Raw genomic sequence first — 23,597 nt, forward strand, 5'->3', positions numbered from 1 at the left:
TCACGTCTCGGGCAATACCTCAGGAGGTCACGCACTCGCCCTAAAGTTGCCCCCCCCTCCAAGCAGAGCATTGTAAACAGAATTCTTGTTCAGCCCAACAGTCCTACAGTATAAATAGTAATAGCAGAGCAAAGTTTTTGAAACAACTGAAAAATATAGAAACTTTCCTAATATTTGAGACTTTTATTTGAAATTACAGTTACAGCTTTACAGCATGTTCCATTCTGAAATTGTCACAGTGGTAAGCTGCACTGAGCCACGTAAAACTATGGAAGCCCATACCCGCTAAGCCGCGGGTATTTTGATACTATCATACAAATTGGATATGTTTTTTTAATTTGTAATATTGTGTGTTGATTTCAGAGGTGGCACCACAGGTCCTACAGTCAAATCAAAATCAAATTTTATTGGTCACATACACATGGTTAGCATATGTTAATTTGAGTGTAGCGAAATGCAGTCATGAGGGGCAAATTATTTTCCTGGGGCTCAGAGTTTTTCCTGATCTGGTAACCTAACCAACTCTGGACCCACGTTGAACTGTATGACATAGTAATAAATCAACGGTAAAAAAAACAATGTTTTTATATGAGCTATGATGGAACCAGATTATTTTTCTAATCAGGTCATATGGTTAAAGAAAGCATTTCAACCCTGTCAAACTGCAGCAACCTTTATACTTGTTCATATGAATTCTATTTTAAAACTAAACTAGGGGGGTCCTTAACCCAGACAAAGAGACAACAACTGCGATTGGACAATAGAACTAATAGGGCTGAGCTCGCTTTGTGTAGGCCTTTGCATCTGTAATAAATATTCATACAGTATGTCATTACTATTGTATTGATTGATTAATTCCTGTCTATACTTTTGGATTAAATAGGCCTAGGTTGCCCAGCCACCCAAAATTTGAATATAAACCACATTTGATCACATTTTCTCAGAACACAAATAAATGGGCCTATTTTAGGCTAGAAATACATAACGTTACCGCTTTGTTTCCCCACGCCCAGATGGGATCAGAGTGCATAAGCTTCTCGTGGCTACCTGCAGCTGGGGTTGTTATTAGTAGGTTACAATTGATCAGACTGAAGCACAGGTGAATTGTGCACGAGTTGACAATTTATTTTGTGGGGGAGATGGGCTTCCAGATAATATAGCTCGGCAACCCCCCCAGTGAATTCACTTATACACACTTAGTCAGTCGCATTTTGCTTTTACCACATGTAATGATTTGCATGATATTGATAAAAATGAAGCCTGGTTTGTTGTAAGGTAGGCTTACTGTTGTTTTATATTGTATGAGAAGGGTAATCGTACATTTTTGATAGGTTAACGTTTCTTGATGAAGACATGCTGTTAGCAAGTCTGTGCTTTTGTCATGAAGCTAAAATGTAGGGTAGGCTAATGAGTGTAGCCTACAGACGACAAAAATAAGCCATTTGTCTGCCCATGCTTGTGAATTGTTGCATTATTCAAAAGTGTAATATGGTTAAGATGAAAAGTCGCTTGCATAGTTGAAACATGCTCACTGGCTAGTGTCTATGCTGAGATATTTATGGTAAATGTCCATTGCCAAGCCCCCGAACAATCTCTCGGCACATGACATTACGTTGCTAATGTAAATTGAAATGTTAATGTACATATGATGTACATTGAAATGTCGTCGCGCTGCCTCTTCTGGTCAATGAGAAAAGCTCCATAAATAGCTTCTTAGTAAAGAGCCATTTCTCAAGCAAGAATTTTGATAGGCCTGGGAGTGGTCTGAGTGGGGAGGAGAATGTACTGTTATTGGCAGAGAGGTTTGGAACTGTCTTTTTGTTCTGTTAAAGATGCACTATTCAGAAATCACTCTGCCATTTCCTGGTTGCTAAAATTCTAATAGTTTGCCTATTTTTAGTTTGTGACAAAACAAGCAAGTATTTAAACCGCAGTGATATATATTTTTCATAACCAAAAATATTGTATTTTCAGCTGTTTGAAGCTGGTGTACAAAACTGAAAAAACGAAACTTAAGAACGGAAAGCATAGAAATTGCGGACATGGAATAGATCTACCGCTTCTTAGACTTGCTTTCGATGAGAATGACCGATCTATAACACACGTTTCTATGTGAATTTGGTCGGGTCTCCCAAAAAGTTATATCGCAGCTAGGCAGGGAGGCCAAAACTCCAACCCACCAAAACAGGCTGAAATTTCAGACAGTCTTTTCATACCGTTCTTACACTAAAAAGACATTATCATCCTTTTCACAATTTCACAGTATTATTACACCCTCATAGTGTGGAAATATATATAAAACACAGGAAAATCATGTTTTTGACTGCACTGGGCCTTTAAGAAATGTGTTAGCATTAGCCTGTTTACTCCAAAAGTGCTATATTTTTTATAGTGATGACTCCCACTGCTCCGATTTCCAATAAACAGTTCTTGCTCAATGGCCGTAGCTGTATGGACTAAAGGCTCTAAAGCACTTTTTGAAATTTTGTTTTGAGGTCTGATAAATATTGTTTGTAAAGTTTAGAGAAATGTACGCTCTGACATGTTCATTGTTGAATGTTATTAATTGATTTCAATGTCAAGGAGACCCATGATAAAGGCTGTTTCATGCAATATTTTGTCTGGAATTAGATGTTAAACTGGTGATATCTGGTTCTTTGTTGATGACAAAGTGCGTGGGAGATCAAGGACAATGATCTAATACGTTAAGTCATAGTTCATTAATACGCAAGGGCAGTCCCTGTAAGGGCAAAGCATCCAAGAACATTTCTGTAAATATCATTTTTTATCCTTATCACCAGAGCATTTCTGTAATATAGGGTTCAGCCAGTTCAGACTGGTAAAGGTTCATCTTCTCTTAGTTTCTATTACGAGAGGGTCAGAGCATTTGTTTTAGAGGACATTTCCACTACAACAATCTGTGACATGAATTCTGTTCCTGTGTTGACTGTAAAACCATGGAGAGCCCTCTTTGATGAGAAGTTCCATGTGGTTGTGGGGAACTTACCACCGACACAGGAGGTCACACTACATTCTTTACATCAGTCTGAAGACACAGACTACTGGGAGGCGTTTGGGCATTATGTCAGTGATGCTCAGGGAAGGGTCACAGGTGAGAGATATTATTTCATCATATCTTTAACCAATTTCTAAAGAAACACCTCTAAATACCAATGGAAACATTCAGTAATAATGCTAAATCATCTTTGTCTGAGACAGTACCTTCATAGAAAATGACTCAAGTATTAGGGAAAGTCACCCAGTAAAATACTACTTGAGTAAAAGTCTAGAAGTATTTGCTTTTAAATGTACTTAAGTATCAAAAGTAAATGCAAATGCTAAAATATACTTAAGTATGAAAAGTAAAAGTATAAATCATTTCAAATTCCTTGTATTAAGCAAACCAGAAGGCACATTTTTTTTTTTACATTTACGGATAGCCAGGGGCACGCTCTAACGCTCAGACATAATTTACAAACTAAGCATTTGTGTTTTGGGAGTCCACCAGATCAGAGGCAGTAGGGATGACCAGGGATGTTCTCTTGATTAGTTTGTGAATTGGACGATTTTCCTGTCTTGCTAAGCATTTAAAATGTAAGGAGTACTTTTGGGTGTCGGAAAATGTATAAAAAAAGTAAAAAATACATAATTTTCTTTTTGAAAAGGTAAAGTAAAGTACAGATACCCCAGAAAACGAAGTATTTTTACTTAAGTACTTTACACCACTGGTCTGAGATTGATATAGTATGGCGAGGTTAATGATCTATTATCATCAAGTACTTGAATGAGGTAAAAAAGTATGTGACTACTTAGATTTTGACAGACTGCTCAGTGTAAGTGAAATTTTTTTGGCTAAAGTAGACACATTTTGATCGCAAATTAATCTCTGCTACTTTATGTGCATGTAGTTACCAAAAGTTTGGACATTGTTTTTTTTGTTTATAGTTGCCAAACATGAAAGTTTTGGGGGCACATATGAGGGTGTTGATCCAATGGGTTTGTTGGCGAGCATGAGACCAATACCTGGCAGTAGAACTGGACTCAGGTAAGCACTTCAACCCTATCCGATTTTATTAACGTTTCATTTTTGGAGACTGTGTGCTTTTGAACCTCTCAGTATCCCACTGTTGCCACCATATGTAATGATGATACCAGCTGTTTTGTTGGTACTTTCTGACCCTTAGATTCAGGATCAAAGAAGTCCACACTCCCATGGTGGTGCACATCTCTGTGTACAGGGGACACTTGAGTCAGGGGTTCAGGGAGCAGTTGGCCCTGGCAAGTGTTGTCACAGAGCGCTGGTGCATGGCCCCCGGAGTCCGCAGGGTCGACATCACAGAGGGAGGGGTCACAGGTACCCTGTTCCTGCCACCAGGTAAACTACATGCCTAGTATACTGAGTGATCACATCTGTGCAGGACAATTTGTATAGGTGATTGTTCACTGTAACTGCACTCACTACAAGGGGAGTGCACTATGTATGTTTTGGTTGCTTAAACTAGGCTCTAGACACGTACAACAATACATCAATGATTTATTATTGTTAGGTTTTAAATTAACATTGGAATATGATTAGTAAAGCTTAAACCATGTTTCTTCACCCATTGGGTCATACAGCTGCATAAGACAAAGACATGGTTCCACCAGTGGTAGTATATATACCCCAATTTAGGTCTCCTCCTTCTTTCTAAACATTACATCTTTATTACTAGGCAGGAAGTGAAGTGATGCGGGCAACAAACTGTTCCTTCTCCCTTAATGTGACCTGACCTGACCTCTACCCCCTCCTTGCTAAACCACATCTCTCCACCCTTATCAGTGCCTGCCAACATGTGATCGTCTTTCCTTCACTCAGTACATTCCAAGCTTAATTGCCTCCACATATACATTCCTCCTACAGATAACCATTAACTTCTGGTGTATAAACCATACTATGGCACTCCTCATGTCTCTAGTACTGATGATTAACAATATTTAAAGTTTCGAAATCCGACCCCATCACTATGGAGGACAGAGCTAAAGAATTATAAAGTACATGGATGTAAAGATGCATGTTCTGCTCTCGGGTAGACACTAACAATTATGTTTTTTGTCATGTCATCCCGAAGGTCCCGGACCCTTCCCTGGAGTTTTAGATATGTGGGGAGGTGGTGGCGGCCTGGTGGAATATCGTTCTGCTCTCTTGGCATCCCACGGCTTTGCTGCCATGGCGTTAATGTACCTCTTCCCAGATGCACAGAAAGCTGCTACCATTGGCTTCCATTACATTGAGGTGTGTATCTGTCCCATTTTCTTATGGAGATACAAAAGAGGAATTGACTTGGGGACTTTGGAAAACCACTGTCTCACATATAATGTTGATTTCTTGTCTCAGAATGCTTTCAGACTGCTGCAAGATCACCCTCTAGTGGCCTCTGACAAAATTGCCCTGCTTGGCACATCCTTTGGCGCCTCAGTCGCTTTATCCCTCGCTGTCTTCTCAGAAACTGTAAAAGTAAGTCTCTATGCAAGTCCTTTCATCCCCTGTTCATTTCCTGGATAAACATGCATTTGTACTTGCACCAGACCAAAAATGCCCCTGTCATAATTCATCAGTACGATTTTCCGATTTGTAGTTGCGAAATGTTTACCATGTTGCATGCAGCGATATTGGAAAATAAATTGCATGCATGTCTATCTGTATTTTATTGATCACTATATGAGTCTAAATGATGTATGTTTCTCAGGATTTAAAAAAAAATTATCCAATATGTACAGTGTAAATTAACGCTTGTCTATCTTTTTAGCCAATATGTTGTGTGTGCATCAGTGGCAGCCATGTTCTTACACTCAAAGCCAACCAGTCCATTGCAGAATCCTTCAAAGTGATGAAAGAGTGAGTTTGTACCTGTGTTTGTGTATATGTGCATATGAATGTGTTTGTATATTGGCATAGCATTGACTTTGGGAGAGGACAACGTACTAATTAATTGCACCTGACCATTGACCATGTGTTTGCAGACATGTCCATAAGTCTCGCATGGATGAGAACAATTGCATAATCTGGAGGGACACTCTTCTACCCATTCCAGAGGATTCTGACCTGAAAGTAGATGTAAGAAACCCACCATTTCAGAACCTTGGGTCTCGGCCGGCTTGTTTTAAATGATATTTTCCGCATTCACAAAATGGTGGTCTTGATATAAATCAATATTTTTTGTTTTTTTCCAAGGTGGGGAGGATAACATGTCCATTACTACTGGTTGTCGGACAAGATGATACAAATTGGGCCGCTGTTGAATCAGCTGATGATGTGAGCAATGTTCCTGACAGTATTGAGTGTGTCCTTATGTAGCCTATTCTTAAAATGGATTTGTGTGAATGGATGTATTCTCCATGAGCTGAACTCAGGCTCTGGGGTAAATCATGCATTGATGTCAATGGGATATTTGCTTGTAAGAAGTATTGCTTGGATAGGAACTCTGTTAAAGCCCATCAATTGCTCCTTCTCAGATGACACAGATGATGGAGAGAGCAGGGAACAGTCACCTGCTGACCACTCTGTCCTACCCTGGAGCTGGTCACCTGATTGAACCTCCGTATGGTCCCCACTGCAGGGCTTGTACCTTTGTGTTGCAGCCAGGCCAACAGAGAGGTGCCTTTGCGGAGTCATTCATGCAGACAGACTGTGCTTTTAAAGTTCTTGTGCTCCTATAGGATTCCCAATACATTCCTCTGGGACCACAGGGATTTGCAATGTTTTGCTCTAGCTCAACATTACCACACCAGATGAAACTACTTCACTAATGATCCTACAGTTCTATATTTTTCTTATGTCCTGTAACTTGAATGCATTTTTATGTAGGTCTACATTACACAGTCATAGGAATATCATGTCTCAAATGTGTTAAATCTAAAGCAGTCATTCCAACTTGTTGCAGTGGTCGTGCTGTGGGGAGGCCTCACCAAACCTCACGCCGTTGCACAGGAAGACTCATGGGAGAAGATTCTAGATTTTCTGCAAGAGCATCTCTGTCACAGTGTCAAACCCCATGTGCAGTCCAGATTGTGAGCATTGTCTTACGTCAGGTGGCGTCACTCCTACGTGTGAGAGAAGAAGATTCTAGGTTTTCACCAAGAGCATCTCTTCCAGAGCGTTGATCCACAGTCTGATTTTGAGGTCATCAACATCAAACAAAAATATGCTGAATTGATACTAAGATGACAACAGCCCAGATGCAGTGGGAGTGTACCACAGCATCAACCGCCACATTGGTGCAAGATGAGTTCAAGATTTCGCTGAAAGTCTGGGTTATACGCACAAATCTCAAATTAGTTTTCAGACCTTTGTGCCGAAGCAATGTCACTGAATTCTGAAGAGGACTTTGTGTATTATTTCTGGAGTTTCAAAGAATCAATGATTTTCTTCCTGTTTTCAAAGATGTCTATCCACTCTCTGGTATTTAATAGTAAAACTACGGTACTGTAGAACTTCAAGGCCACCACAGGTGAAACAGCATGGTAGGTATAATCGTAATATTGTTGTCATACAATAAATGTAAACTGAATGTATCTATTTATTGTTTTGTTTTTTATCTAGAAATATACGTTTTTGCTAAATAAATCAAATCTAATGTTATTTGTCACATGCCCCGAATACAACAGGTGTAGGTAGACCTTACCATGAAATGCTTACTTACAAGCCCTTAACCAACAATGCAGTTTTAAGAAAAATAAGAGTTACTAAAAAAAAATAATTAATAAATAAAATAAATAAATAGAAGAGCAACAGTAAATAACAAGGCTATATACAGGGGGTACCGGTACCGAGTCAATGTGCGGGGGTACAGATTACTCGAGGTAATTCTACATGTAGGCAGGGGTAAAGTGATTATGCATAGATAATAAACAGTGAGTAGCAGCAGCGTAATTTTGTGTGTGTGTGTGTGCGGCGGCGGGGGGTCAATGCAAATAGTCCGGGTAGCCATTTGATTAGCTGTTCAGCAGTCTTATGGCTTGGGGGTAGGAGCTGTTAAGAAACCTTTTGGACCTAGACTTGACGCTCCGGTACCGCTTCCCGTGACGTAGCAGAGAGAACAGTCTGTGACTAGGGTGGCATTAGTCTTTGGCAATTTTTAGGGCCATCCTCTGACACCGCCTGGTATAGAGGTCCTGGATGGCAGGAAGCTTGGCCCCAGTGATGTACTGGGCCATACGCACTACCCTCTGTAGCTCTTTGCGGTCAGAGACCGAGCAGTTTCCATACCAGGCAGTGATGCAACCAGTCAGTATGCCCTCGATGGTGCAGCTGTAAATGTTTTTGAGAATCTAAGGACCCATGCCAAATCTTTTCAGTCTCCTGAGGGGGAAAAGGTTTTGTCGTGCCATCTTCACAACTGTCTTGGTGATAGTTTGTTGGTGATGTGGACACCAAGGAACTTGAAGCTGTCAACCTGTTCCACTACAGCCCCGTCAATGAGAATGGGGGCATGCTCAGTCCTCCTTTTCCTGTAGTCCACGATCATCTCCTTTGTCTTGATCACGTTGAGGGAGAGGTTGTTGTCCTGGCACAACACCTCCAGGTCTCTGACCTCCCTATAGGATGTCTCATCGTTGTCGGTGATCAGGCCTACCACCGTTGTGTTGTCAGCAAACTTAATGATGGTGTTGGAGTCGTGCTTGGCCACACAGTCATGGGTGAACAGGGAGTACAGGATGGGACTAAGCATGCACCTCTGAGGGGCCCCCGTGTTGAGGATCAGCGTGGCAGATGTGTTGTTGCCTACCCTTACCACCTGGGGGCGGCCCGTCAGGAAGTCTAGGATCCAGTTGCAGAGGGAGGTGTTTAGTCCCAGGGTCCTTAGCTTAGTGATGAGCTTCGAGGGCACAATGGTGTTGAACGCTGAACTGTAGTCAATGAACAGCATTCTCACATATAGTTGAAGTCGGAAGTTTAGATACACATTAGCCAAATACATTTAAACTCAGTTTTTCACAATTCCTGACATTTAATCCAAGTAAAAATTCCCTGTCTTAGGTTAGGTAGGATCATCACTTTATTTTAAGACTGTGAAATGTCAGAATAATGGTGGAGAGAAAGATTTCTTTCAGCTTTTATTTCTTTCATCACATTCCCAGTGGATCAGAAGTTTACATACACTCAATTAGTATTTGGTAGCATTGCCATTACATTTTTAACTTGGGTGAAACATTTCGGGTAGCCTTCCACAAGCTTCCCACAATAAGTTGGGTGAATTTTGGCCCATTCCTCGTGACAGAGCTGGTGTAACTGAGTCAGGTTTGTAGACCTCCTTCCTTTCACACGCTTTTTCAGTTCTGCCCACAAATTTTCTATAGGATTGAGGTCAGCGCTTTGTGATGGCCACTCCAATACCTTGACTTTGTTGTCCTTAAGTATGCTTGGGGTCATTGTCCATTTGGAAGACCCATTTGTGACCAAGTTTTAACATCCTGACTGATGTCTTGAGATGTTGCTTCAATATATCCACATAATTTTCCTGCCTCATGATGTCATCTATTTTGTGAAGTGCACCAGTCCCTGCTGCAGAAAACCACCCCCACAACATGATGCTGCCACCCCCGTGCTTTACGGTTGGGATGGTGTACTTCAGCTTGCAAGCCACCCCCTTTTTCCTCCAAATATAACAATGGTCATTATGGCCAAACAGTCTAATTTTGTTTCATCAGACCAGAAGACATTTCTCCAAAAAGTACGATCTTTGTCCCCATGTGCAGTTGCAAACCATAGTCTCGCTTTTTTATGGCTGTTTTGGAGCAGTGGCTTCTTCCTTGCTAAGCGGCCTTTCATGTTATATCGATTTATGACTTGTTTTAATGTGGATACAGATACTTTTGTACCTGTTTCCTCCAGCATCTTCATCAGGTCCTTTGCTGTTGTTCTGGGATTGATTTGCACTTTTCGCACCAAAGTACGTTCATCTCTAGGAGACAGAACGCATCTCCTTCGTGAGCGGTATGACGGCTGTGTGGTCCCATAGTGTTTATACTTGCGTACTATTGTTTGTTCAGATGAACGTGGTACCTTCAGGCATTTGGAAATTGCTCCCAAGGATGAACCAGACTTGTGGAGGTCTACAATGTTTTTTCTGAGGTTTTGGCTGATTTCTTTTGATTTTCCCATAATGTCAAGCAAAGAGGCACTGAGTTTGAAGGTAGGCCTTCAAATACATCCACAAGTACACCTCCAATTGACTCAAATGATGTCAATTAGCCGATCAGAAGCTTCTAAAGCCATGACATCATTTTCTGGAATTTTCCAAGCTGTTTAAAGGCACAGTCAACTTAGTGTATGTACACTTCTGACCCACTGGAATTGTGATACAGTGATTTATAAGTTAAATAATCTGTCTGTAAACAATTGTTGGAAAAATTACTTGTGTCATGCACAAAGTAGATGTCCTAACAAACTTGCCAAAACTATAGTTTGTTAATAGGACATTTGTCGAGTGGTTGAAAAACGAGTTTTAATGACTCCAACCTAAATGTATGTAAACTTCCGACTTCAACTATAGGTGTTGCTTTTGTCCAGGTGGGAAAGGGCAGTGTTGAGTGCAATAGAAAATGCGTAATCTTGGATCTGTTAGGGCGTTATGCAAATTGGAGTGGATCTAAGGTTTCTGGGATGATGGTGTTGATGTAAACCATGACCAGCTTTTCAAAGCACTTCATGGCTACAGACGTGAGTACTACAGGTCGGTAGTCATTTAGGCAGGTTACATTGTTGTTATTGGGCACAGGGACTATGGTGGTCTGCATGAAACATGTAGGTATTACAGACTCGGCCAGGGACAGGTTGAAAATGTCAGTGAAGACACTTGCCAGTTGGTCAGCGCATGTTCGGATTACACGTCCTGGTAATCCGTCTGGCCCAGCTGCCTTGTGAATGTAGATCTGTTTAAAGTTCTTATTCACATCGGCTACGGCGAGCATGATCACAGTCGTTCTTAGCCGCTGGTGCTCTCATGCATGCTTCAGTGTTGCTTGCCTCGAAGCACACATAGAAGTCAATTAGCACGTCTGGTAGGCTTGTGTCACTGGGCAGCTCGTGGATGGGCTTCCCTGCCACATCCGACAAGGGTCAGAGCCGGTGTAGTAGGATTAAATCTTAGTCCTGTATTTACTCTTTTGCCTGTTTAATGGTTAGTCTGAGGGAATAGCGGATTTCTTATAAGCGTCCGTGTTAGAGTCCTGCTCCTTGAAAGCGGCAGCTCTACCCTTTAGCTCATTGCGGATGTTGCCTGTAATCCATCGCTTCTGATTGGGGTATGTACGTATGGTCACTGTGGGCACAACGTCATCAATGCACTTATTGATGAAGCCGGTGACTGATGTGGTATACTTCTCAACAGGGTTGGGTAGGTTACTTTCTAAATGTAATCCGTTACAGTTACTAGTTACCTGTCCAAAATTGTAATCAGTAACGTAACTTTTGGATTTCCCAAACTCAGTAACGTAATCTGATTACATTCTGTTACTTTTAGATTACTTTCCTCTTAAGAGGAATTAGAAGAATGCAAAAATGTATGTTACCAATTGAACGACATCTATTGCAGGATAAATCAGTGTTAAAGTTTACATAGCTGGCCATATATGGATGTTACATTTTACCTAATGGATTGGTTATGTAGGCTTCTTCTAACCCATCACTTTCTACTACATATAATAATATGATTAAATTATATATTTACATTAAAAACCGAAGTCTATCAGAATTCCAGTCATTCCAATAAATGTTATACTCCTTGATCTTCAAGAATAAGACTTGGAAATATGGAAGTATCGATTAGACAAATTGTTTTACCTGAGTATGACCCCAAGACTAAGGACTTATTAGCCAGCCCTACTCTGTTGTTTATGATTTTGTTGTCTTGGAGGACTGATTGGGCTCATTGATTCGAGTTGAAAAAAAAAATCCTGTGCTCATTGAATGGCATGCTTTGAGCACAACTGAAAAGTGCTATTTACATGTGAAAAATGAATGCCATATGCTGCATTTGGCCTATTGTTTATAGGCCTATTGTTTACCTTTTTGTTGGTGACACTGATATCTTGATAATATGCAGCTGTTTAAAGGACAAATTCACAGATGAAACAATAACAAAACGTTGCCCTGCCTCTGTTTTGGTAAAAAGCTGAGGGATGGGCCTGGAGAAATGTAATCACTCTCAGATTAATAGACAGAGCTATGGATGCAAGGACTGACCATCCATGATATCACAATTATTGTTTTAACCATGTTATGAGGCAATACAGTGTTCGTTTACATTTACAATGTTTACAAACATTGGATAAAAACAAGCTTATGTTTTGGGTTCTCATGGAGTGTGACAGTTGAACTAAGCTCATGAGGCATTTATAAGTTATATTCTTAAATAATCAATGGATATATATATATGTATATATATATATATATACACTACCATTCAAAAGTTTGGGCTCACTTAGAAATGTCCTTGTTTTCCATGAAAATTAGTTGCAATATGAATAGGAAATATAGTCAAGACGTTGACAAGGTTATAAATATTGATTTTTAATTTAAATAATAATTGTGTCCTTTGCTTTCGTCAAAGAATTCTCCACTTGCAGCAATTACAGCCTTGCAGACCTTTGGCATTCTAGTTGTCAATTTGTTGAAGTAATCTGAAGAGATTTCACCCCATGCTCCCTGAAGCACCTCCCACAAGTTGGATTGGCTTGATGGGCACTTCCTACGTACCATACGGTCAAGCTGCTCCCACAACAGCTCAAATGGGTTGAGATCCGGTGACTGTGCTGGCCATTCCATTATAGACAGAATACCAGCTGACTGCTTCTTCCCTAAATAGTTATTGCATAGTTTGGAGCTGTGCTTTGGGTCATTGTCCTGTTGTAGGAGGAAATTAGCTCCAATTAAGTGCCGTCCCCAGGGTATGGCATGGCGTTGCAAAATCGAGTGATAGCCTTCATTCTTTAAGAATCCCTTTTACCCTGTACAAATCTCTCACTTTACCACCACCAAAGCACCCCCAGACCATCACATTGCCTCCACCATGCTTGACAGATGGCGTCAAGCACTCCTCCAGCATCTTTTCCTTTTTTCTGCATCTCACGAATGTTCTTCTTTGTGATCCGAACCCTCAAACTTAGATTCGTCTGTACATAAAACTTTTTTCCAATCTTCCTCTGTCCAGTATCTGTGTTCTTTTGCCCATCTTAATCTTTTATTTTTAGTGGCCAGTCTCAGATATGTATTTTTCTTTGCACCTCTGCCTAGAAGGCCAGCATCCCGGAATTGCCTCTTTACTGTTGACGTTGAGACTGGTGTTTTGTGGGTACTATTTAATGAAGCTGCCAGTTGAGGACTTGTGAGGCGTCTGTTTCTCAAACTAGACACTCTAATGTACTTGTCCTCTTGCTCAGATCTTCAGTTTCTTGGCAATTTCTCACATGGAATAGCCTTGATTTTTCAGAACAAGAATAGACTGACGAGTTTCAGAAGAAAGTTCTTTGTTTCTGGCCGTTTTGAGCCTTTAATCGAACCCACAAATGCTGATGCTCCAGATTCTCAACTAGTCTAAAGAAGTCCAGTTTTATTGCTTCTTTAATCAGGAAAGTTTTGCCAATGACAGATTATGATCAGTAATACTGTATCAAAGGCTGCACTGTCTAACAATAAAGCTCCCACAATCTTCTTATTATCAATTTCATTCAGACAATCATTTGTGTCACTGCAGTACATGTGTTCCCTTCTCTATACACATGCTGAAAGTCTGTTGTTAATTTGTTCACAGATAAATAGCATTGTATATGGTCAAACACCCTTTTTTCCAAAGGTTTGCTAAGAGCCAGCAGCAAGCTGATAGGTCGGCTGTTAGAACCAGTGAAGGGTGCTTTACCATTCTTGGGTAGCGGAATGACTTTAGCTTCCCTCAGGTCTGAGGACAACATTTTTCTCCAGGCTCAGATTAAAGATATGACAAACAGGAGTGGCAATATAGTCTGCTATCATCATCAGTAGCTTTCCATCTAAGTTGCCAATACCAGGCAGTGTCTCCTTATTGATGGACAACAATAATTTTCCCACCACACCCACACAAACTTTACAGAATAAAAATGTACAATGCTTTTCTTTCATTATTTGGTATTTTATGCACAGATATGACGACTCATAGTTTGTTGGCATTTCATGTCTGAGTTTGCCCACTTTGCAAAGGAAATGGTCATTAAAATAAGTGGCAATATAAAAAGGTTTTTGGTGAATGAGCCTTCTGATTCAATGAAAGATGGGAGTTGAATTAGTCATTCTGCACACTTATTTGAAATGTGTGTGACATTTAAAATAGTGTAATATTATGTAACAGGTTTGTGGCTGGGACCACAGATTGTCCTGAGTTTGTGGCTGTCTAGATCCCTGATGTTTGTTGTTTTCAGTCTTCGTCGTGACCTGCCTTGTCTGGAACTGCTAGGAGTAACAGCGTAAACTACGTTGCTAGCTACTATGACAAAGACCAAAGCCGGCGGGAGTACCGTTGAGGACAGTGGTGTCTCTCTATCACACGTGAAGGATCTTTTAAACAAACACAAAGAGACATACAAGCAGTTGTTACCACAAAAAGAAAATAGCTTCAAGTGTTTTGTCCAAATACTTGTGGATTCTACTAATAAAAGAATGGACGACCTGACCAGAGAGGTCCCGGACCTGAAGAACAGTTTGCAGTTCTCCCGGGGTCAGCTCGATGAGTTGAAACTGGAGAACGGCAAGATGACAGCAATCTGTAAGTCATTGAGAGAGGACATCAGTTCTGTGTGTGAAATGCTTGATAGTGTATGTGATGTAAACAGAGAGATCTACTTTCTTGGGGACCTGAATATTGATTGGTTTTCATCAAGCTGTCCACTCAAGAAGAAACTTCATAGTGTAACCAGTGCCTGCAATCTGGTTCAGGATATTAATCAACCTACCAGAGTGTTTACAAACACTACAGGAACAAGATTATCCACATGTATCGATCACATTTTTACTAATACTGTAGAACTTTGTTCAAAAACTGTATCTGTACCCATTGGATGCAGTGATCACAATATAGTGTCTATATCCAGGAATGCCAAAGTTCCAACAGCTGGCCCTAAAATAGTGTATAAAAGAGATCATACAAAAGATTTTGCTGTGACTCTTATGTGGATGATGTTAAAAATATTTGTTGGTCTGACGTGATTAAAACATCTTCGGGATCGGTGTCCCTTCCATGGGACAGTTACAGGCAGTTAGATTTGGGTATGTTATTTTAGGTGAAAATTGAAAAAAAAAGGGCGGATCCTTAAGGGGTTTAATGAAATTATGGGCAGAAAGACAAATTCAACTCCATCTTTCATCGAATCAGATTGCTTATTCATCACGAAACCATTTGATGTTGCCAATTATTTTAATGGTTATTTCATATGCAAAGTGGGCAAACTTAAGTAGGAAATTCCAACAACGAACAGTGAGCAATTGTATTCATGCATAAAACAACAAATAATGAAAGAAAAGCATTGCAAGTTTTAATTTTGTAAAGTTAGTATGAGAGAGGTGGAAAAAAATATTGTTATCGATCAATAATGACAAACCTCCTGGCATTGACAACTGAGATGGAAGACTACTGAAGATGGTAGCTGACTCTATAGCCACTCCTATCTGTCATATATTTAATCTGAGCCTAGAGGAAATTCTTTGTCCTCAGGCCTGGAGGGAAGCCAAAGTAATTCCACTACCCAAGAGTGGCAAAGAGGCCTTCACTGGTTCTAACAGCAGACCTATAAGCTTGCTGCCAGCTCTTAGCAAACTGTTGGAAAAAAATGTGTTTGACCAAATACAATGCAATTTCTCTGTAAACAAATGAACAACAGACTTTCAGCATGCTTATAGAGAAGGGCACTCAACATGTACTGCACCGACACAAATGACTGATGAGTGGTTGAAATAAATTGATAATAGAAGATTGTGGGAGCTGTAATGTTAGATTTCAGTGCAGCCTTTGATATTATTGAGCATAACCTGTTGTTGAAAAAAACATGTGTTATGGCTTTTCACCCTCTGCCATATCGTGGATTCTGTCAGGACCTGGTTCGAACTCGGGTCTCCGGTGAGAGAAACAGTCACTTAGCTAACTGAGCCACTAATAGTCGGCAGAACCCAGAAGATGAGGCAGACACAGCAGTACTTGAGACAGTGTTTTAATAAAGTAAAAAGGAAAGTACTTCAGGCAAAAATATAAATCCACAACGTCAAAAGTAAATCCAAGAGAAAAAAGGTATATCCTCCAAGACACAAGGTAAATCCACAAAAGTGGTAAGTACAGCAGGGAAAAAACCTCAAAAGAAAAATCAAAAAAATAAATAAATAACCGAGAACAAAAACAGAGTACCTCAAGAGAATCCAACTGGAGTAACAAAAGTTCACAGCATGGCTGGGGCTGGGTGCTAACATTCAAACACAGAGCAAAGAACTGAGGAAAACTAAGGGTTTAAATACATACAAGGGAAACGAGGCACAGGTGAAAATAATAACTGGAAATAAGGGAAACAAAAGGGTCAACAAAGCTCAATGGGGGCATCTAGTGACCAAAACCGGAACAATCCTGGCCAAATCCTGACAGATTCAGAGCTATCTATCTGATAGAACTCAAAGGATTTTCTTTAATGGAAGCTTCTCTAATGTCAAACATGTAAAGTGTGGTGCACCGCAGGGCAGCTCTCTAGGCCCTCTACTCTTTTATATTTTTACCAATGACCTGCCACTGGCATTAAACAAAGCATGCGTGTCCATGTATGCTGATGATTCATCCATATACACATCAGCAAACACAGCTAATGAAGTCACTGAAACCCTTAAAGAGTTGCAGTCTGTTTTGGGATGGTTGGCCAGTAATAAACTGGTCCTGAGCATCTCTAAAACTAAGAGCATTGTATTTGGTTCAAATCATTCCTTTAGTTCTATACCTCAGCTGAATGCGGTAACGAATGGTGTGGCTGTTGAACAAGTTGAGGAGACTAAATTACTTGGTGTTACTTTAGATTGTAAACTCTCATGGTCAAAACATATAGATTCAATGGTTGTAAAGAAGGGGAGAGGTCGTAATAAAGGTCGTAATAATTGGCCATAATAAAGCGATGCTATGCTTTTTTGACACCACACTCCAAAAAGCAAGTTCTGCAGGCTCTAATTTAGTCTAATCTTGATTATTGTCCAGTCGTGTGGTCCAGTGCTGCAAGGAAAGACCTAGTTAAACTGCAGCTGGCCCAGAACAGAGCGGCACATTTTGCTCTTAATTGTAATCCGAGGGCTGATATAAATACTATGCATGCCAGTCTCTCTTGGCTAAGAGTTGAGGAGAGACTGACTGCATCACTTCTTCTTTTTATAAGAAACATTCATGTGCTGAAAATCCCAAATTGTTTGTACAGTCAACTTACACACAGCTCTGACACACACACTTATCCCACCAGACATGCCACAAGTTTTTTTTTCACAGTCCCGAAATCCAGAACAAATAGAGCCCTAATTGCATGGAACTTCCTTCCATCTCATATTGCTCAAATAATCAGCAAACCTAGTTCCAAAAATCAGATAAAGCAACACCTCATGGCACAATGCTTCTCCCCCTATTTGACCTAGGTACTTTGTGTGTATGCATTGATACGTAGGCTACGTATGCCTTTGAAAATAAAAAATTGTTGTTCTGTCCTTGAGCTGTTTTTGTCTATTGATGTTCTGTATTATGTCATTCTGTATTATGTTTCATGTTTTGTGTGGACCCCAGGAAGAGTAGCTGCTGCTTTTGCAACATAATAAATATAATATAATAATAAAATACCAAATACCAAACACATTTTAATCAAACCATATGGTTCAAATGAAAAATACATACCAAAAAATCCGTACTTAAACAAATTGCATTCATATCAGAACTTACATCATACAATGAGGCCATTGATACAGTTTGGTGTAATCATTAGGCATCTGGGCAGGAACAGTTATCTTTGTTTATTTCTTTGTCTGATCTGCATGGTGTCCATTGTTAATTACCTCACAGTCCATTGTCTTATGTCAGATAGAGCAATGATTCCGCCTGCACTGATCGGTTGAGGGACGAGTGTTGCGTAGGAGTGACGCCACCTGACGTAAGACAAGTAAGACACAATCTGGACTGCACATGGGGTTTGACACTGTGACAGAGATGCTCTTGCAGAAAATCTAGAATCTTCTCCCATGAGTCTTCCTGTGCAACGGCGTGAGGTTTGGTGAGGCCTCCCCACAGCACGACCACTGCAACAAGTTGGAATGACTGCTTTAGATTTAACACATTTGAGACATGGTATTCTTCTGACTGTATAAATGTAGACCTATATGAAAATTGGGTCCAGTAACATAAGAAAAACCTAGAACTGTAGGATCATTAGTGGACTAGTTTCATCTGGTGAGCTAGATCAACAGGTTGCAACGCCCTGTGGTACTAGACGAATGTATTGGGACTCCTATAGGAGCACAAGAACTATAAAAGCATAGTCTGTCTGCATGAATGACTCCGCAAAGGCACCTCTCTGTTGGCCTGGCTGCAACACAAAGGTACAAGCCCTGCAGTTGGGACCATACGGAGGTTCAATCAGGTGACCAGCTCCAGGGTAGGACAGAGTGGTCAGCAGGTGACTGTTCCCTGTTCTCTCCATCATCTGCTTCATCTGAGGAGAAAATGATGGAGTTTAGCACTAATTAATTAATCTCATCAATTGATATCTTGTATTTAAGGGCAGGCCGTGCTGATGAGCTCATTTCAAGATGTTTGCTACCTACATTCTGTAATATTTGTGTTGTGGAGAAATGACCAGGCAGGAGACGGAGTACAGTTAGTTTTCGTTTAGTCAAAACCTCTCCTGCTCTACAGTTCCCGGGCACACTAGTGCGCATGTGCATTTCCTATTAGGTGTAGTAACGTAACACTGTCGTAATACATCACCGCTTAGTAACAGCATAGTAACTAATATAAACAGATGTAGATCCCAGATACTACACTCCTCCCCCATAGTTTTTAACTCCCAGAGAACAAGGTAAATATGTTAGGGAACTACTAATGCAATATCTGAACAATGCATTCTTAACACTTTTCAACTACTGGGTTGAAGCAGACTTTTCAGAGCCCAGCACAAATCCAGGGGATTATTCTGCCCCGAAGATGGAGTTTGTGTCCTAATAACTAACCCAGGTAATGTCCGTTTTCTTTCCTTTTATCTAGGACATATTAAAGTGTTTGTTTGTTTTACTGCCTGTTACCTTAAACAGCTCAACTCACAGGTCAAGCTTTTGAGGTGCCCTTCGCTGTCGAATAGGATATCTCCGCTCCTCCTGGGCTTCCGGTGGTGGGCCAGGTTCGGGTGGAAGGTCAGGCTCTGTCTCTCCCGTACGTCCACAGTCAGGAGAATAGTCCTGGGGGTCGTTATTGTTCTCTCGGCGTGTCTCTGCTGGGGCGTTGGACCGTAGCAGATGATCCACATGAACGTTGACCTGGCGATGACCAATTTGGACTTGGTAAGTCAAAGGTCCTTTGCGTTGCAAGATCACACCTGAGTTCCACAGGCTCTTGGGGTGTCTGAAATCACGTACCATCACCCTCTCTCCCTCTTTGAATTCTCTGACAGTCTTTGAGTGTCTGTCATGAACTTTCTTCTGCTGTAGCTGGTGCTTTGCCACAGTGCTTGACAAGTCTGGTTTCAACAATGTCAGGCGGGTACGTGGTTGGCGTCTCAGAAACAGTTCAGCTGGTGTACATTCCGTTACTGTGTGTGGTGTGTTACGGTAAGTAAACAGGAACCGGGGAAGCCTTTGGTGGGTGGGCACAGACTGAACCTCGAGTCTAGTCCAGGCCTTCTTAAAGGTTTGCACGGCTCTCTCCGCTGCTCCGTTTGATGCCGGATGGTAAGGTGGTGACCGGATGTGCCTTACTCCATTGTTCTTGAGAAACATTTCAAAATCGTTTGACGTGAAAGGAGGGCCATTGTCCGATACGAGCTCCTTGACTAGTCCAAAGGATGCGAACAGGTGTCTGAGAAGATTGATGGTCTTCTCAGCTGTGGTCAGTTGAGTAGGGAACACTTCCATCCACTTGGAATGGACATCGACGACAACAAGGAAATGTTGCTTGTCAATCTCGGCGTAATCCACATGGATGCGTTCCCAAGGTGTAGCAGCCCAGGACCATGGATGAAGAGCTGCAGCAGCAGGCTTGTTGCGAACAGCTTCACAAGGTGAGCAGTGGCCTACATGCTGTTGAATGTCCTGATCCAGTCCAGGCCACCACAGATAACTGCGAGCGAGTGCTTTCATTCGAGTGATCCCTGGATGTCCCTCATGCAGGTCAGATAGCAGTCTCCTCTGGAATTTGTGAGGTACCACCACCCTTGATCCCCACAGAACACATCCTTGATCAGTGGACAACTGGTCTTTCTTGTCGATGAATGGACGAAGGTTATCGTCATTTACGAAGTTTGGCCAACCTCCTAATGTTAAGTCCAAGACTTTGGAAAGCACTGGATCTTTCCTTGTTTCCTCTGCTATGTCTGAAGCAGATATGGGCAGTTCGTCAATGAGAGAGATCTGGAAGACTGCTCTATCATCTTCACTGTCGGAGTCACTATTGCATGGTAGTCTTGATAGTGCATCTGCATTTGCGTGATCACTGGATCGTCTGTACTCAATCTCGTAGTCGTAGGCTAACAATATCAGAGCCCAACGTTGCATTCGAAGTGCAGCAAGGGTTGGTATAGCTGATTTTGGTCCAAGGATGGCCAACAGAGGCTTGTGATCTGTCAGCAGTAGGAACTTCCTTCCGTACAGGTATTTGTGAAACTTCTTCACTCCGAATATTATGCTCAGGGCTTCCTTCTCAATTTGAGCATAATTTTCCTCACTTGGTGACAGAGTCCGTGATGCAAATGCAATAGGGTGTTCTTCACCTGACGATAGAACATGTGAGATGACGGCTCCTACTCCGTATGGAGATGCATCACACGCGAGTCTCAGCTTCATCTCTGTGTTGTAGTGGGCAAGCCACTTGCTCTTTAGCAGACGCTGTTTGCAAGTCTTGAATGCTTCTTCGCATTGTGGGGACCAATTCCACTTTGTATCGGCCTGCAGCAGTTGGTGAAGCGGATGCAACAATGTGGACAAGTTTGCCACAAACTTTCCGTAATAGTTCAGGAGCCCCAAAAATGACCTCAGCTCTGAGATATAAGGTGCTCTCCAATGGTTGGTGCTGACACGAGGATGTCGTCCATGAAGCACACAACGTTGTCTATACCGTCCAAGATCTGATCCATTGTGTGTTGGAATATCGCTGGAGCTGTCGAGATTCCATAGGCCAAGCGATTGAATCTGAATAGCCCCTTGTGTGTATTGATGGTCAGATACTGTTCTGACTCCGGATCCAGCTTCAGTTGCTGATAAGCGAATGCCAGGTCCAGCTTACTGAAAACCTTCCCACCAGCTAGAGTGGCAAACAGATCTTCAGCGTTTGGTAGTGGATATTCCTCTGGTAGTATGCAGCGATTTACTGTGACCTTGTAGTCACCGCACATTCTGACAGTCTTATCTTTCTTTGGGACTACAACAATCGGAGCGGCCCAGTCGCTCCTCGCTACTTTCGTGATTATGTTATTCTTCTGTAGGCGGTCCAGTTCCTTCTCTACTGCTTCCTTAAGAGCATAGGGAACTGGACGTGGTTTGTGAAAGATAGGCTTGGTTCCTTCTTGCACTCTGACTTTTGCTGTGAAGTCTTGTATTTCGCCGTAGCCATCTTTGAAAAGTTCTTTGTGCTTCTCCAGCATGTTAGTGAGTGTAGCCTGACTCACTGGTTTGTCCTTTCTCAGACTGAAGATTTCTCCCCAGTTCAACTTGATCTTTTGTAGCCAGTTTCTGCCTAGCAAGGCTGATTTTTCTCCTTTAACAATGACAAGCGGTAGCGTCCACTCCTTCCCCTCATACCGGACTGGTACCTGGATCTGCCCTAACACAGGAATAGTGTCACCAGTGTATGAAGAAAGGCGGATGGACGCTGGCTGAAGAGGGCACTCTTTCAGTTTTTCTTTGTAGAGTCTCTCTGGAACCAGAGATACAGACGCTCCGGTGTCCAGCTGCATTTTTACCGGTTTTCCCGCTAACTCCATGTTGAGATAGATTCCATCTTTTTGTTGTTGAGCTGTGTACACTGTGGACAGTTCCAATACTGTTTCAGTAGTACCTTCCTCTTCTTGTGCTGCGTCTGACACTTTGTGCGCTCTTGCTGTGCGTTTTGAGGCTTTACACACTTTCTGTAAATGTCCAACCTTTCCACAATTGTGGCACTTTACATTTTGGAATCGACATTCACTGTGCTGATGATTATCTCCCCCACATCTGTAGCAACTTGGCTTAGACCTTTGAGATGTGGGCTGCTTTGTTCTTGTGTAACCTTGAGGACGGGACTGAGAAAAGTGTGACTTTTGTGAGCCTTTTTCACCACGTGCATCACTGACCTTGTGAACACCTTTCTGACGTTCTGCATATCCCGATAGCGCAATAGTATCCCTGTGGGCAAGCTCGAGCCCAAGTGCGATATCACAGGCTTTCCGAAAGGTCAGGTCCTTCTCTGACAGAACCTTCTGTGATATGCTTCACCTGTGAGACCACATACAAACTTGTCTCGAAGAGCATCATCAAGAAATAGTGCAAACTCACATGTACTTGCCAGCCTTTTCAAAGCAAGGATGTAGTCAGCCACGGTTTCCCCTTGACTCTGGTGACGTTGGTAAAATCTGAAACGTTCTGCAATGAGAATTGGCTTAGGCTTGAAATGCCTTGAAAGAGTTTCAGTCAGTTCTGCATAGTTCAACTCCACTGCTTTTATTGGTTCAATGAGACCTTTCAGCAATCCATACTCAGTTGGACCCAAAACACTGAGAAATACGTCTGCTTTCTTTTCATCTTTGATTTCATTTGCAGCCAGCCAACGCTCAAAACGCTCCAAATAGGAATCAAAATCCTCTTTTGTAGCCTCAAACTCTGGTACTCGACCAATGGTTGCCATTTTCACAGTTAATTGTTCAGTTTCCTTATTCCTTGTATTCCTTAATTTTCATCTAATTCTTCACTTCAGAAGTTTCTGCAATTTCTTCGTTCACTGCACTCATTTGTAATAATGTACACACCTTGTTACGTTCCTTCTTCCTTTTTTTTTCTTCTTCTTGACAATATTTCTCCACTGAGATTTCAATGGGTTCAATGACAGCTTTTTATTTATTTAACCACCAGAGGGCAGTGTCGCTATTCTGGACTCCAATAGTCTTGCTACTTGGCAGCTCTTGAACACTGTACCTGCTAGCAGTGCTTAGCCTTTTTTTTACTGGCGAAAGAAAATAAAAAAATAACTGACGAATTACATAATTATTTTGAGTTTCATTACTCACGCAACATTCTTCCCTTCAAGCAATGTCCGTTAAAGAAGTTTAACCACCTCGTCGCCACTGTAATATTTGTGTTGTGGAGAAATGACCAGGCAGGAGACGGAGTACAGTTAGTTTTCGTTTAGTCA

The 23,597-nt window shown here is 41.5% G+C and overlaps 2 protein-coding genes and 1 long non-coding RNA gene across 3 annotated transcripts; 1 reads left to right on the plus strand and 2 right to left on the minus strand.

Moving 5' to 3' along the window:
• Nucleotides 1-2,925: 2,925 nt before the first annotated feature.
• On the plus strand, nt 2,926-7,051 carry LOC120051743 (acyl-coenzyme A thioesterase 1-like). Its single transcript, XM_038998628.1, has 10 exons — nt 2,926-3,112; nt 3,946-4,045; nt 4,185-4,375; nt 5,109-5,272; nt 5,375-5,494; nt 5,787-5,875; nt 6,001-6,094; nt 6,212-6,292; nt 6,493-6,634; nt 6,921-7,051. Exons 1-10 carry the CDS (start codon nt 2,926-2,928, stop codon nt 7,049-7,051), a joined length of 1,299 nt encoding a protein of 432 aa, XP_038854556.1.
• Nucleotides 7,052-17,788: 10,737 nt separating this feature from the next.
• LOC120052377 lies at nt 17,789-19,516 on the minus strand. Its single transcript, XR_005477365.1, has 3 exons — nt 19,307-19,516; nt 18,576-18,717; nt 17,789-18,304 (listed from the first exon to the last, which is right to left on the minus strand). It is a non-coding gene; the product is annotated as an uncharacterized LOC120052377 (long non-coding RNA).
• A 384-nt stretch (nt 19,517-19,900) lies between these two features.
• Nucleotides 19,901-21,810, minus strand: LOC120051748 (uncharacterized protein K02A2.6-like; the record flags this gene model as incomplete). The annotated part of the gene is made up of 2 exons (XM_038998633.1): nt 19,901-20,443; nt 21,292-21,810. Coding segments are annotated over 2 exons (1,062 nt in total), but the record flags the coding sequence as incomplete, so codon positions are not given.
• Nucleotides 21,811-23,597: the final 1,787 nt, after the last annotated feature.

The sequence above is a fragment of the Salvelinus namaycush genome, chromosome 8 (assembly GCF_016432855.1).
Source record: "Salvelinus namaycush isolate Seneca chromosome 8, SaNama_1.0, whole genome shotgun sequence".
NCBI lineage: Eukaryota > Metazoa > Chordata > Actinopteri > Salmoniformes > Salmonidae > Salvelinus > Salvelinus namaycush.

Excerpts from the sequence above, each read along its gene's own strand:
- LOC120051743 (XM_038998628.1), top strand. The coding sequence starts at position 2,926 with ATGAATTCTGTTCCTGTGTTGACTGTAAAACCATGGAGAGCCCTCTTT. Across the intron at positions 5,495-5,786 it reads TCTTCTCAGAAACTGTAAAA|CCAATATGTTGTGTGTGCAT; the intron begins GTAAGTCTCTAT and ends CTATCTTTTTAG. Across the intron at positions 6,635-6,920 it reads GCAGCCAGGCCAACAGAGAG|TGGTCGTGCTGTGGGGAGGC; the intron begins GTGCCTTTGCGG and ends AACTTGTTGCAG.